Genomic DNA, 14,609 nt, shown 5'->3' on the forward strand with positions numbered 1-14,609 from the left:
TATATACAAGTCAGCTTTACAAAGCATTTACCAACACCTTTAAGTTAATGGTCTTTTATTGGAAAAAAAAGACTAGCATTTACAACTTGGAATGGACAAACTGTAATAGCTTGAACAGCGACGTTGATAGTTGTGCTGAAGTCCACAGGCTACTCTGCCAGCTCCAAGTCATGGTACAGAAGGTTTTAAAAATAGGAGAGAGTCCAAAGATGCTCCCTTGGTGAAGGTTTCTTTTAAAAATTTTGTGAACGGTAACAGCCTGACACCCGTTTCACTATAGTGCAATGCAGACAATGTTAAACCAATATTATAACAGACATGCCACCCATAGTTAAGATCATCTTTTTTTGGAGCACAATGCTACATACAGGAGAACCATTCAACCTTTAGGGCATTTTCCTCTAAATTTTGCATCCTTTGACCATTTTTGCTGCATACCATCCTGAGGTATAAACCAATTTTAAAGTAAACCAGCTATGACAATTTACACTACAAATTGAATTAGAATCCACAGTTGGACAAAATAGTGGATTTTTTTAGTTTTTTTTTTTAATTAAATACAAATGTTTGACTGTGCTCAATTGTCAAGCTGCATGCATGAAAAACTGGCCAGCCCAAACAGTGTAATAGTCATTAGCAAATGGAACTTTTGAGGAGTTCACTAAGTGCTTCCTTATTTATTTATTTTTTTTAAAAGGTAGTACAGTTACTTATATTGTAAAACTGATGTTTATCTTGATCTTTTGGGGACAGGACCACCAACCATTACATGCAGTTTGTGGACAGAAGGTATTTTGACATTCAGTTTTGCTATACAGAAACAGAATGAATAAATGAACATTTTTTGCAAGAGGTAAGTAAAAGATTCAATTTGATTCTTCTAGAGGGGAAAAAAAAGGTGAAAGGAGGTCTTCATTTTGCGGTCATCATCTGTACGAATTCTGAAAAGATAAAAACCACCATGACTTTTTGTATCTTCAAAGTAATTTTAACTTCACAAGGAAGTCTCGTAACTGGACTTGGCATAAACCTTCAGTGCATCTAAAATCTAAACAGAGTGCTCTGATCAAGTCTTTTCACTCAATAATATAGACAGTTTAGTGAATTGTTAGAGTAATTCAAACTCCAAAATTATCAAGTTTATGCAACACCCAGCAAGCTTTACTTAAGTTTATAAGTGATTTCACAAACAGAACAAGAGCATCTTTTTCTACCTTCATAGTTCACTTGTCCATCTCCATCGATATCTGCTTCTCTGATCATTTCATCTACTTCTTCATCTGTTAGCTTTTCTCCTAAGTTTGTCATAACATGACGTAGTTCTGCTGCACTGATATAACCATTGCCATCCTGTGAGGAAGATAATTGCATAGGGTTGAAAATGACAATTTAGAAGACTGGAACATAAGCCTAGCTGAGATTGTTCTATATTAAATTCAGGTCTCCAGTAATTGGCTTTGAACTTATTCTCCCAGGTGCCCTGAGGCATCAGTGACCTAGTACCCAGCCTGGAGGCCTGGTGCACTGTACATCTTATCCAACCACAGAGAATGCCTTCTAAAGCATAGAGGATGGAGGCATTACACAAGGAGGACTGCGTGTTCCAGAACAAAAGTGAAGTCTGCTATAATTATTTGGACCAGGTAAGTAGCCTTACCTGATTAGGTCTTTGTATGCCTCAATACACTTCTTTGACTCTTTCACCCAGGTAAGCACACACCTACATTTGAATCATATGTATTAGTTTGGAGTTGTGGTTCTTAGAAGTTCTGAATGCTACCAGACACTTTCTGAAAGTCTCCAGTACCCTGGAGAACAAAATGGTAATTTATCTTTCAATTTGGGTTTAATTTCAGTATATCAGCCCAGTGTGTTCAATAACTTAATTCCTCCTGCCAACAGAAAGAAAGAGCAGCAAGTTGACCTCTTGCAGCATCACATCCTCAACCAACTGCTGGTTTGCCTAGAGAGGCTTCCTGGGAAATAAGATCTAGAGTACACAAAGCACATTGAGAAATGATCCCAATTCCACCCACAAGCCGCAGTACAGAACCTAGAATGGCAGAAGATTTGAAGCTGGCCTTCTCCAGTGTCCACATTACTTGCACTAGTGGAGAAAAACTGTTCTAGTAATGTTCTAGATCTGTTCTGGATTTGGGTAATTATCTAGTTTAATAGCTATGGCCACTTTAAGGCTGTCCTGTTAAGTCTAGTGATGTGAAGATATCTGTAAAGATGTTAAGATAGTTATCTTACACAATCAAAGAGGGGGAAAACATGCCCTCTGTCAAGTAGAGGGAAGAGGATGTTCTTGTGCTCATGTCTGTCCTTTGAGAAAAATGGAGAGGCTCTGCTTCTGGTAACAAGCTTCCCATAAGCAGCCTCAAACCCAACAACCTGAACACAGAGGCTATTAAGCTTCACCGCCTCATACATATTACAAGTTGAACAGGTGATCTCAACTTTATGAAAACTTTTCATGCAGTGTGCAAAGCCCTCTGCACCTAGGTTCAGGTACTTTGCTTATGTCATGAGACCGGGAGAAGTGGAGACACCTTTGATACTGAAATAGGTAACAAGTCTAATCACTCCAATTTACTGAGAGAAGGCCTACCAGGGATTCCAGCATGAAAGAGCCTGACCCCCGCCCCCCACCATCCTGGGAAAGCAGTTTCAGTAAGCCTACTCTAGAATATCCAAAATAAGTTTTCCTCCTGCTGCTGGTAGAAGGGCTTATACCCACCTTCCAGACAAGCACAGGACAATGTTGGGAGAAAGATTCTCGTCATTAAAAACTGTTCAAAAAGTCTGTCTGCAGCTTTGGATTCTAGCAGTACCTTGTCAAAGACTCGGAATGCCTCACGGATTTCTTCCTCGCTGTCAGTGTCCTTCATTTTTCTGGCCATCATGGTCAAGAACTCAGGGAAATCGATAGTGCCATTGCCTTAAAAAAAAAACACAGAAATTGATCTGTACTTTAGAGTCCCATCATTTCCTTGATACCAAAGCTAGCTTTAGAGTTAGGAAGGGACAAGTCTCATATTACTGATCAAGTATTTAAAAGCTACCTTCCATTTTTATACTAAAACCATAGAGGCTTCCAAGAACTTTGTAAGTTGTAAGCTTCTTCCCCTAAATTGTTAATATAGGATTTTTAGCTCTATAATGCTCAAGCAACCACTAAAAATATGGCAATAATGAGGACTATTGAATGGACTGCTACTTCCCCTCCAGACCTACAACCCAGAATTCATCAGTTCACCATCCTAGGTGATTAAGAGTCTGCTCCTACTGTGCCATGTTAGATGAGGATTGTGTTAGTGAGACTCAGTCTGATACTTTGAGTTGCAGATAGGGTATGCATTTATATTCACTTTCAAGACCAAGAAGTGAATAAGAGTGACAATTGAGCTAAAACCCTAATCTGCTGGGGTAGATTTCATCTGGATCTCCAGAAGAAAAAAAAAAAAAAAAAAAAAGGATTCCAGAGTGGATGTTTAGCAGCATCAATCGATACTAAGACTTTAAACAACGTGAACCAAACAATTAAAGTATTATAATATATGCTTACTTATAATTAGAAACAAGCTTACAATCAATCTTCTGGAAACTGGAGATTAGGGACCCGATTTTGAGAGGTGAAGAGCATCTGGGTAAGCTGCAATTTTTCAGCACCTCTCAAAAATCCAGCCCTTGGTGGCCTAATAAGTATTCCTCTGCCACTGCAGAGTCATCACCCCACCCCATCTTTTCCCATATTACAGGCATCTTTTCCCATTGACAGGAAATCCCTAACACCTCAGAATACTAGGGAATGCTATCAATTAAAGGTAATTGAGAAGGTGTGCAGTAAAGAGCAAACAGACTATGTCCATTTACTGTTAAAAGTGGTTTAATGTGACCAGAAACATGCCTTGTGATGCTGGCAAAACAGGTGCTAGCTCATGCTAAGGTCCCCATGCCTCACTGGAATATTGACAAATGGCTAGCTGGAATCAGTCTGGTTCACATGTGTGTAAGTATTGTTAAAATAGGTATTAGAGTTAAACAAAAAGCAAATTTTTCTAATGCATGCAGCAACTTAAAAGCATTCAATGATGTCTAATCTATCTTATACCATCTGTATCCCATATTATAAGGCAATATTTGAACATTTGCATTGTGAGCATCTAACTGCACAAGTATCAGAGGGGTAGCCGTGTTAGTCTGAATCTGTAAAAAGCAACAGAGGGTCCTGTGGCACCTTTGAGACTAACAGAAGTACTGGGAGCATAAGCTTTCGTGGGTAAGAACCTCACTTCTTCATCTTGCATCTGAAGAAGTGAGGTTCTTACCCACGAAAGCTAACTGCACAAGTCACCAGACAGGAGAGAAACATTAACTACTGTGCAATGCAAAAGTGTTTATCATGCCCGGGAAGGAAGGACCATTGATATATTCTACAATAGTTCATCTGGTGTCAAAGAGGACAAGAGACTTTGTTGATTGCTCACTTGCACAACTTTTGTTGATCATGAGGAGCTGCAGGGAGAATTTCTTCCATCAGATAAGTTTGCAGCTCAAAGCACAAGAGGAAAGGGAATAAAAAATCCCTAACAAGGAGGAACTGTATCTCTATGTTGTTTGGACTCTGAGGGACAAGGATTACTAAGCATAAGCAAAAGATCCCCAGTGTTTAGCCTGGGTTAGCTCTTAAGGACATATAGAGCTTGCTTATTACAGCTTTTTATTTTTTGAAATAAAATTGGAACTCATTTATTTGTGTGTGCATGCACGCCTTCACCTTGTAAATAACTCATTTCCTTATTAATAAGTCTTTTGGATAGTTTATTATAGAATTGGCTACAAGCATTGTCTTTGGTGTGAGATCGAAGGTGCAACTGACCTGAGGTAAATGACTGGTCATTTGAGACTGGGAGTAACCTGAATATTGCTGTGATCTTTGGTGTAAAGAACCATCTATCACAAAGGTAAGCTTACCTGGGTGGCCAGGCAGATCGAAGTACCCAAGGCAACTATCTATGACTACATGTGAAGACTGTTCTAATGCCTGAGAAGTTTACACTTGATAACTGTGAAATCTACATATAGAACTCACAACCAATTTGAGGCTTGTGCCCCATTTCCTCACAGTCTGTCCCGATGTTGGTACCCACAGTCTTGTGTCAAGCCATCCTACTAGATCAAGGTTTGCACTCATGTTTTATTAGCCTTGTTGCTGTTTTAACAGTTTCCAATCTAGTTTATTTTAAAATGTTCGAGAATTCCTTTAGAGGGCAAATAGTGTGTACATAACTATATTGATTTTGAAGCTTACTTTTAAGTCACAGAAGAAAAGTTACCTATTTTCAATTCTTGGAAGATTCTTAATAGTTGGCACAATCTGTCAATTAATTTGACTGCCACCCCAAAAAGAGATAAAAGCTTGGAATTTACTTTAAAGAAGTGTCCAATGCAGGGGGTTATAGCACATCATCCTACTATACTTAGTAGCACAAGTTACATTTAATAAAAAGGATAGTATATGCTCACTATATTGGAGCCCTGAGATTCAGACTCATTCAATTTTCAGGCTAGATTTCATGACACTTAATAGAAGAATTAGACAAGTCACTAATAATTACACTACAAGAGTATGGCCTCAGCAACCAAAAATGGAGGGCGGTTGCACTTCACAAGTAGTTTTGGTTTTGATTTTGAGTCTCTTCACAAAGGTCAAATAGTCACTTCCTCTTTCAATACACTTTATACCCTTATCAGAGGCACTAAGAATTGGCTATTATACTGTTAATACCATTGTAGTTAAAATTTTCCTCCCATGACAGAGCCAGTATGAAGCACCTTCCCCCTTTGCATATCCATGAATCTGAAGCAAGTTTTGAACACAATTCTGGTGTTACCCTTTCTGGCATCCATTTACCCAAGTCAATCTCTAAGAGGCGGCTTCCCCACTTTTGTGAGAACTTCTTATCAGTCTACTAAACAAAGCCTATCTCCAGGTTTTATTCTTAACTCCTAACCCAGTTTAAGAGAAAAAAGAAAAGTCAGTTTTTACTACATGGCCAATACAATGGATTAAAATATATAAAGTAAATATTAAGTTAGCCACCGAGACCAATATGGGATGGGTAACTGAATAGATATGGGAAAGCTACTTGGTACTCCAGTGAACTGTAGTTTGCAGCAATTCAGGAGGTAAAAAAACAAGTGATGCGGAAGGAAACTGAATCCTGGATAGAAGCAGTGAGCGGGACACAGATGCAGAAGCCCTTATCAGTATTATATTTTGACTCTGACTATCCCATATTTACATATCTACTCGTATAGTTAATGGCAATGACTATGTTCATATTAAACTTAATATGAAATCAAATGGTTGCTTTATGTAGAGAACAGTGTAAAAACAAAAAACAAACAAACAAAAATCCTTATACTGCTTTTGACCAGATTTTAATGGATTACTGTCAAAAGGAAAGTGGAGGACTTGAGAGGCTGCATTACCCAGCTCAAACCCAAGCTTGTAGGGTGTACACACTCACCATGAGTAAAACACTGCCAACTGCATCTTCCCCACACTTACCATCAGCATCTACCTCGTTGATCATATCCTGTAATTCTGCTTCTGTTGGGTTTTGACCCAATGACCTCATGACAGTCCCAAGCTCTTTTGTTGTGATGGTGCCATCACCATCTTTGTCAAATAGGGAGAAAGCTTCCTTGAACTCTGAAGACAGAAATAGCCCCATCATTAAGTACTATGACCACTACCAAACAGTACCAAAATAATACTTTTAGTGACAGAAGACTGATCCCAATGTCCATGCCATAGGATTTAAAAATGCACTTTGTCTGCAGTCTGTACTAGAAGACTAGTGTTTTAATACTTTAGACTTGTATTTTCTGACAAATGTATCACATGTGCAAGCCACTGCCCTCTAACCATACTCCCTAGCCTGTATGTTACATCAGGCTGTGCAAGTTTTGGATAAGCATAGGCTACCCTGTTTACGAGTTACCCAGTTGGGCCAAGTCCATTTCTCATCAATAGCAGTTATTTGTGGGGGAGTGAGTAATGAAGAACCCAGTGTTTCAAATAGTTAGTGGACAATACTCTGAGCAAAGATTAGAGAAACAAGGGAGTTAGCCAAACATGCCTGACAGAGAGAACTTTGTCATTTATCAGTTATTTTTGAATTACTAAAATGATAATAGTGAGCAACCAATAAATTAAATAGGCTCCCAAAAGTTCAGACCCAATGCTTTACCCTCTTAACCATTTCCTCTAATTTAGAAAGGCAGTGTTAGATTAGAGATGATTTAAGAGAAAAAAAGTTTCCTTACATATGTTGCCAACACAAGAGAGAACTCAAAGTTTTAAAGATTCTGTTGATTTGGCTTGTGAAAGCAAATGGTGGCAAGTAAAGTGGGGTGCACATGGGTCAGTTTCACTTTCAGTCTCAGGAAAGAGTCTACTGTTGCAATGTTTGGACTTCAAGCTTTGGAAGTGATTATTAGCTCTGTTCTGAATTAACTGGATTTTTAATATTTCTATAAGATTTAAAAAGTCACACCAGACCTAGGTGCTGGGACTCAATTATCCAAAGAAGCATTCCTTCAGCTTCTTTAAACACAAATTTCTCAAATGAAATAAGAGGGAAGAGCAATTATGTGCCAGAACTTTTAGAGATTTAATGCAGATTGCCTATATTGCTTGTCGACTGATATTCAAGCTCAGGAGAGAATATGCAGCAGTGTTTTAGAGATATGTTCCAACATTCAAAGGAGATGTTGGCTCTCTTTTGGCTCACCAATTCTCTCTTCTCTTTTGGCTCACCTAGTTTCCTTTGGCTCACCAATTTTCTTAATTGGGATACTTACCAGCAATCTGTTCTTCAGTCAGCTGATCAGCCTACATGAAGAGTAGAAAGTTATTTTAGACAACTGTTTTCCTATCGCTCTGTCAAGCCATGAGATGCAATAGAGACTTTGTAAGGAAGTTTACATTTATACAGCACCTTTCAACCCCAGAAATCCAAGAGTACTCAATACACAGAAGAATGATTTCACCCATCAATGAGGTGCAGCAACATCTAAGACTCAGTGTAATAGCGAATGCTGCAAAGAGACACTACACATTCTAGGACTAGTTAAGAATTCCATAGCCAGATCAAGTTTATGGAGAAATCCAATATGGCCAAGTTTAAGGCACAAAGCAGAAATCCCCTAGTGATTCAACATGACCCAAGTGTTTCCTGGAGATAATCCATCACAATATTGACCTAGCACAGTTTTTTAGCTTGTGATAGGATAGTACCATGATTGCAAGATCTGGACTTCCACCATGTTCTTAGAATTACACGTTTTTCTGTCAACATCTCATTTGTTATGCCATTTAGCTAAAGTAACAGCTCCATTAGGTAGGAATGTTACCATGCAATGAAAGGTCTTCATTAAGCTACAATTTGTTAGGTTCATGCCATTTACAATACTTAAATACCGTGTTGTGAGACCACCAATACATCTGAAATCAGCAGATAACTGCATTTGTGTTTTGTTGGGCCCACAGCGGAACCAAACACATTCCTTTAAACACAAGACATTTTATCTTTAGCTTTTTGGGGGGGGGATGGGGAGGAGGATTAAAAAAAACCCTAAACACTTTGAAGCTTTCTCCATCCCACAGGTTCAGAGAACAATATATAACAGGTTTTAAAAGGGAACTAGATAAGTTCATGGAGGATAGGTCCATCAATGGCTATTAGCCAGGATGGACAGGGATGGTGTCCTAGCCTCTGTTTGCCAGAAGCTGGGAATGGGCAACAGGGGAGGGATCACATGGTGATTACCTGTTCTGTTCATTCCCACCTAGCATTGGCCGCTGTTGGAAGACAGGATACTGGGCTAGATGGACCCTTGGTCTGAACCAGTATGGCCGTTCTTATGTTCTAACAACTGTGAAGACCTGTATTATCTTCTTTTAGAGAAAGGAAAAAACCCACTTAATTGGTTTCAGTATCTTTAGAAGATGGTGTGGTACCAGGTTAATCATATTTGGTTTCCTAGCACCTTGTGCTTTTAACGCTATAGTTTTAATAAAATAAATTTTTACACCAAATTCAGAAACAAAGCTATAACAAAGTTTAACTGATCAGTTAGGAAGGATACCAAGATGCTCATAATTTCTCCTGGGAAACAGCAATAATTTTAAGTCAGGAGCAGTTAGCTACAGTAAAGTAGCTCTTTTTATGAAGAAATTGTATCAAATGCTAGTGTGAAATAAGCTGTGTATTTGTTACACTCTTTATTGGTCTCTGGACGATAGGGTTGAAAGGTTGTTGTATGCATTAAACATTATTATATATACACACACACACGCACACACACACAAAGCACTTCCATCTGTAGTTAGACTACTTTTATTGATATATTACAAAAGGATAGTGATTGAAGAAATTATTTCTACTGAATTATTTAATTGGAGCCTCATATGGACAAAGCTGTAGTTTATGTGTGTTTAAGAATATTAAAACATAACTGTAAAGGGTTTGTGGGCCAGAGCCCACTTTGTATTACTCCCACCCTCCTCATTACAGTCCCAGTAAAGAGATTCTCTTTTAAGTGAAACGGAAAAAGTCATTTACATAGCATGACATATCAGAGCAATGCTCTGCAGAACAGGAAATAGAGCCACACCTCAGTAGAGAGAAACTCAGATCCACAGCACCAGTTTGAAGCCCCTCCAATTTGAAACTGACAATATTCTGGTCTTCAAGCAGCATTTATGTTTATTTTTAAAAAGCTGACCTTGCATGGCATCCAGTTCACCCTCCTAAGCAACAGGCACAAACACTGTCTGATCACCCTAGTTACCAGGGCAAAGGTACCTAACACCAGAGAAATCACCCCACCCAGCCAAGTCATAAAATCCTGTCCCAGTGACCTCAGCCTTCCCCCAACAGGAAGGGGGAAGTGGAGGGGGTGTGGTGGGGAACACCCAGCATGGCCCACAATCACATTTGGCAATCTGCACCCCAGCTTTCACCGCTCCTATGGGAAGCCAAAGCTGAAGGGAGGGGAGAATCTCTCAACCCACTGTTATTAAAAGTCCAGGGTAGCAATCCAGCAACCCAATGTTCAGAGCAGACCTACCAGAGGCAGACCCAAGAGCCTAGTCTATGCACAAGTGATGCACTTTTAAAGTGAACATGGATAGCGCAGATGTTAAAAATCCAGGTCTGTGTGAAAGAAAACCCAAGTAAGGTGGTGAGCACCTCTTCTAGAGCCAACAGGCACCTCTCCCCACCAAGCCCGGGATCAGCAGCCACCAACTGCTGCAATGTCCCCCCTCCTCCCCCCCAGCAGAAGCAGCTGCTGCTCTCGCTATCGTCCACATCCCCTCTTCATCCTTTCGTTAGGAGCGTGATTCAGCTGCGGAATCTCTCTGCCAGCTCCAGACGCCTGCCCATCCTCTTCAGCTCCCAGTTCCCCCTGAAACTCCTCATTCAGGGAGCCAAGCAGCTACTCCTCAGGAGCCACCCGTTCCCATGCGCATCCAGAGTCCTATCTCCAGTGAGGAAGCCAGGCCCCTTCCGGAAAGATAAAGGCTCCAGTGTTGTAGCTGCTGCTCTCCTCCCACTAACCCCAGGCAGAAACTGGAAAGTTTCTAATGGAAACGACGCACACTGCGGCCCTGTCTCACCCTCCTGGGGCCGGCGAGGAAGAGGAGGAGACATGATGTAATGCAGCCTGCGAAGGATTTTGGCGTTACTGCGTTTAAGGATTGGGGGGTAAGAGCGCAGCAGCCGCAGAGCCCTGGCCTCCCCCACCCCAGTCACCCTGCGCAGTGCAGCTGGTGCTGAAACTGGGATTGTCATCCTCATCCCCAGTGCCCCCGCCCCGCCCAGCTCCCGCCCCGCGGGAGTCCTATTCCCAACCCGAGCGGGAAGGGGAGCAGGGAGCCTCGGGGATGCCATCGCCCACCCCAATCATGGAGGGATGGGGGCCAAGCCCCGCTGGTTCCTGTCCCCCGCCCTGCTAAGGAGGAGGGCACCCACGTCCGGCACCCACCCCTTCCCATCCAGGGGCGCTGGGCAGAGCCCTAGAGCAGCCGCTGCAGCCGGCGGCACAGGGCGCCCCGCACCTCCTGCCCCAGCGGCGGCTCAGCCATTCTTCTCCCCCCGCACCGCAGCGCAGCGCAGCCCGCCCGCTCCGGGCTCGGGGGCAGCATCCCAGCCAGCCCGCAAGGGCGCCCAGCGGGACCGGTTCCAGGCCTTGGCAAGGGGAAGGAGCGGGCATTGCCAGCAGCCACGGGAGCGACAGCTTCCTAGCCAGCCCCGTCCCTCAGCCCCCAGCCGCCCCGCGAGCAGCCCGGGCGCGGAGAGCGAGTGGCAGCAGGTCCCATCGCTGTGCGATGCAAGGGACAGCGGCCACGCGGCGCAGGGAAAGAGCCGTGGGGAGGGGGGTCTGCGGACTTCAGCCCGGCTGCCCAGTCTCGCCTCACGCGGGGGGAGGGGGCGAGGAGATCGGCAGCCCCCGCCGCTCACTCACCCCGCCGCTCGGGCCCGGGAGGAAGAAGAGGGGCTGCAGCCGCTGAGCCAGCCTAACTCCCACCCGATTCCCCACCGCGGGTGGCAAGCAGAGGGAGACGGGCTCCAAACCCAACGCCACGCGGCTGACCCAGCCCCTCGCAACGGCAAGGAAGCTCAGCAGCAGCTCGTTACAAGCCAGCCATCTCCACTGCGATGGCAAATCCAGATGCGTCCGGACCCCCCGGCCAGGCCAGCTCCAAAGTCAGCCCCACCAGCCGCTGCACGCCAGCTACCTACCATTGCGTGGGGGTGGTTGGGTTGGGTTAGGCTGCTGCTACACGGGCTGCTCAAGCAAAGGAGCAGGAGCTGCTACGGCTGCTACCTCCTCCGAGCGGCTCCCCCCTGACAAATGCTGTAGGTGTGAGCTTGCACCTCCCTGCTATATATGTAAGGCTGTATCCCTCCGCCGGAGCAGCGTCTCTCTCTCCTCCCAGCCTCTGCCTGTGTGAGAGTGACTGCAGCGGGCAGCCCTGCCCCCATGCTCAGCCCCTCCCCGTCAGGCTCACTCCCCTCTGCCAGCCCAGCTGGCAAGCGGGGCAGGCTTTCCCTCTCCGCAGCAGGCGCCGTGCAGGGACAGCAGTGCACGCTGCCTGCCAGGGGTGCAGCACACGCTTACCAGCGGTTAGGCATGGATTGCCCTGATTTAACTCAGATATAGAATGATCTTCCACCAGGATGGGCCCCGGGCCTCTGAGGACCCTGGGGGATGGCAGGTGCCTTGCTACCTAAACCCTCACTCAGAAGCCCCACAATGGAACCAGCGGTAAGAGCCACATACTTGACATATTATACAGGTGGCAGCAAAGAATGAATGGTCAGGAAGGTGAAAGTGTTTTCACAATCCTAGGAAGACTGTGAAGTCCCCTATTTGATGCTCATAAGGGCTCATAGGACACCCATTCAATCCTTTCTTTGTGCCATACTGTAAATTAGCGCTCTGCTGTTTTATTAATCCCAGTTTCCAATCTCACCAGTCTCCACTGCAATAGTTTAGTGGCGAGGAGGAGGGACAGGGAGCACACACTTGCCAATGCCTAGATTTTAACCATTTCCATCTGTTCACCTGTGCTCTACTGAGTCAAAGTGTAGCAGGTAGGGAAAGAGCTGCAAAATTGTGTCACCTTTGAAATGCACTAAATAGCACAAAGTGGTATATAAGGGGGAAAAATGATTTCCCCCTTGAGACCATACCTTCAAGATCCTCCTTCACAGACTTTACCCCCTCTCCTTCTCTCCAAAATTAACACCTGGAGAGGATTATAGGATTAAAAAAAACAAGAAACAAACAGCATTACTGCTGTCTGCCACTACTCCCCTCCCCTCTGTCCAATGTGCAGGAAAAGGGAATTTGGGAGAGGGCTGACTGTCCAGACAGGAATTTACATTTCTCAAGCAAACTTTTTAGGAATATTTGATGACAAGGGGTCAGATGTAACTGGAGTTTGAAGTGGAAGGTAAAACTGGGGTGCAGGGAGTGGGCATGTCTATGATTGCCTCTTTTCAAAATAAGGTAGCCAGATATCCCGATTTTATAGGGATAGTCTCCATATTTGGGGCTTTTTCTTATATAGGTGCTTATTACCCCTCACTCTGTGTCCTGATTTTTCCACACTTGCTATCTGGTCACCCTATTTCAAAATAAGATTTTTTTTTTTTTTTTGTCAAGAACCAACTAGATCACAAATTCCTGACCCAGAACTGGATTGTCTACTAATGATTTAGCACTAGGATCCCTGCCCCAGAAAGGTCCAATGTACTACAGATGAGAGGCATCACCATTCTATCCATGTCCTGATTCCAAAGTGCATGGCTTCTCTGCACTAGCCCTACATCTATTTCTTGTGATTTGTTTCCTAATATGGTAGAATGCATATTTTATATGCATTCACACTATGTATTCTGTATCTGTATGGAGACCTAAGAGTAGAGATGGGTCTAAATTAGGATGTAGGTTCCATTCATTAAAAGGTACCTTCTGGATTTGAGCTCATTCTCATAGCTCAAGATTTTATATCTGAGGTTTGGGTTTGGGCCCATCTTTTAAAAGGAGGCTGTCAGATACTTCCAATAAGTGTCTCAATTCTGATTTGTTTGTAATATCTTCTTAAAAGCCTTAAAATATAATTTTTCCCTATTGATTTTTGCTTTTCTTTTTGAAAAACCTCATTTACTTCTAATGTTTTAAATAAAGACAAAAAACAGGCTGTTTAACAACACATTTTTGTTATCTAACTATGAATTTGTTAGTTTCTATGGAATGGAACAGTAGATTTGCACACACAACCTTTAGATATTTACGAGCTGGAAGACTTTCCCCAACAAATTCAACAGTAGCTATTTAATAGGTCACATTTTGGTCCCAAAACTTTAGTAACATTCCTGTAAGGTGCAGTATATGAAATAGTGTCAAAAGTCATTCACAACTAAAGAGTCCACAAATAATGGGTGTCAAGTATCAGAGGGGTAGCCGTGTTAGTCTGAATCTGTAAAAATTAACAGAGGGTCCTGTGGCACCTTTAAGACTAACAGAAGTATTGGGAGCATAAGCTTTCGTGGGTAAGAACCTCACTTCTTCAGATGCAAGTGGGTAGTTTCATTTAAGCTGCAGAATATGTTTTTACTATTAATCACTAAAGTTTTATTTCTTGCAGAGGAAAAACATGAACATTGATCTTTTGTTTACAAATCTAGAGCAACAATTTTAAGCTATTATTTCCTTATTCTTCCTATAATACATAGCAGAATCTTCAATTGGCCTGGGCTGCTGGAAAATATTTTGCTTAGATAAGTGAGTCTTGGATATATGAGTCTTGTAGGATGTCTGAAAGAAGAATGTTAATGTACAAATACTGTCCTTACTCAGGTAAAGTTCTCATTTATTGGATCAAGAATCATACTCAAATATTGGATTAAGGGATTTGCATGATTATCCTCTGACGTCAAATATTAAGTCCAAGCCTGCAGTTTTGGCAAAAATTTTGAAATGTGGGAGCTTGAAATTAATAGCTGCAGGATATGCTT

General features: G+C 42.8%; 1 protein-coding gene across 1 annotated transcript; it reads right to left on the reverse strand.

Moving 5' to 3' along the window:
- Window positions 1-912: 912 nt before the first annotated feature.
- Window positions 913-11,998, reverse strand: CALM1 (calmodulin 1). Its single transcript, XM_034768116.1, has 6 exons — window positions 11,826-11,998; window positions 7,879-7,909; window positions 6,581-6,724; window positions 2,838-2,944; window positions 1,215-1,350; window positions 913-941 (listed from the first exon to the last, which is right to left on the reverse strand). Exons 1-6 carry the CDS (start codon window positions 11,826-11,828, stop codon window positions 913-915), a joined length of 450 nt encoding a protein of 149 aa, XP_034624007.1. The 5' UTR covers window positions 11,829-11,998.
- Window positions 11,999-14,609: the final 2,611 nt, after the last annotated feature.

Source organism: Trachemys scripta, chromosome 4, assembly GCF_013100865.1.
Source record: "Trachemys scripta elegans isolate TJP31775 chromosome 4, CAS_Tse_1.0, whole genome shotgun sequence".
Classification (NCBI taxonomy): Eukaryota; Metazoa; Chordata; order Testudines; family Emydidae; genus Trachemys; species Trachemys scripta.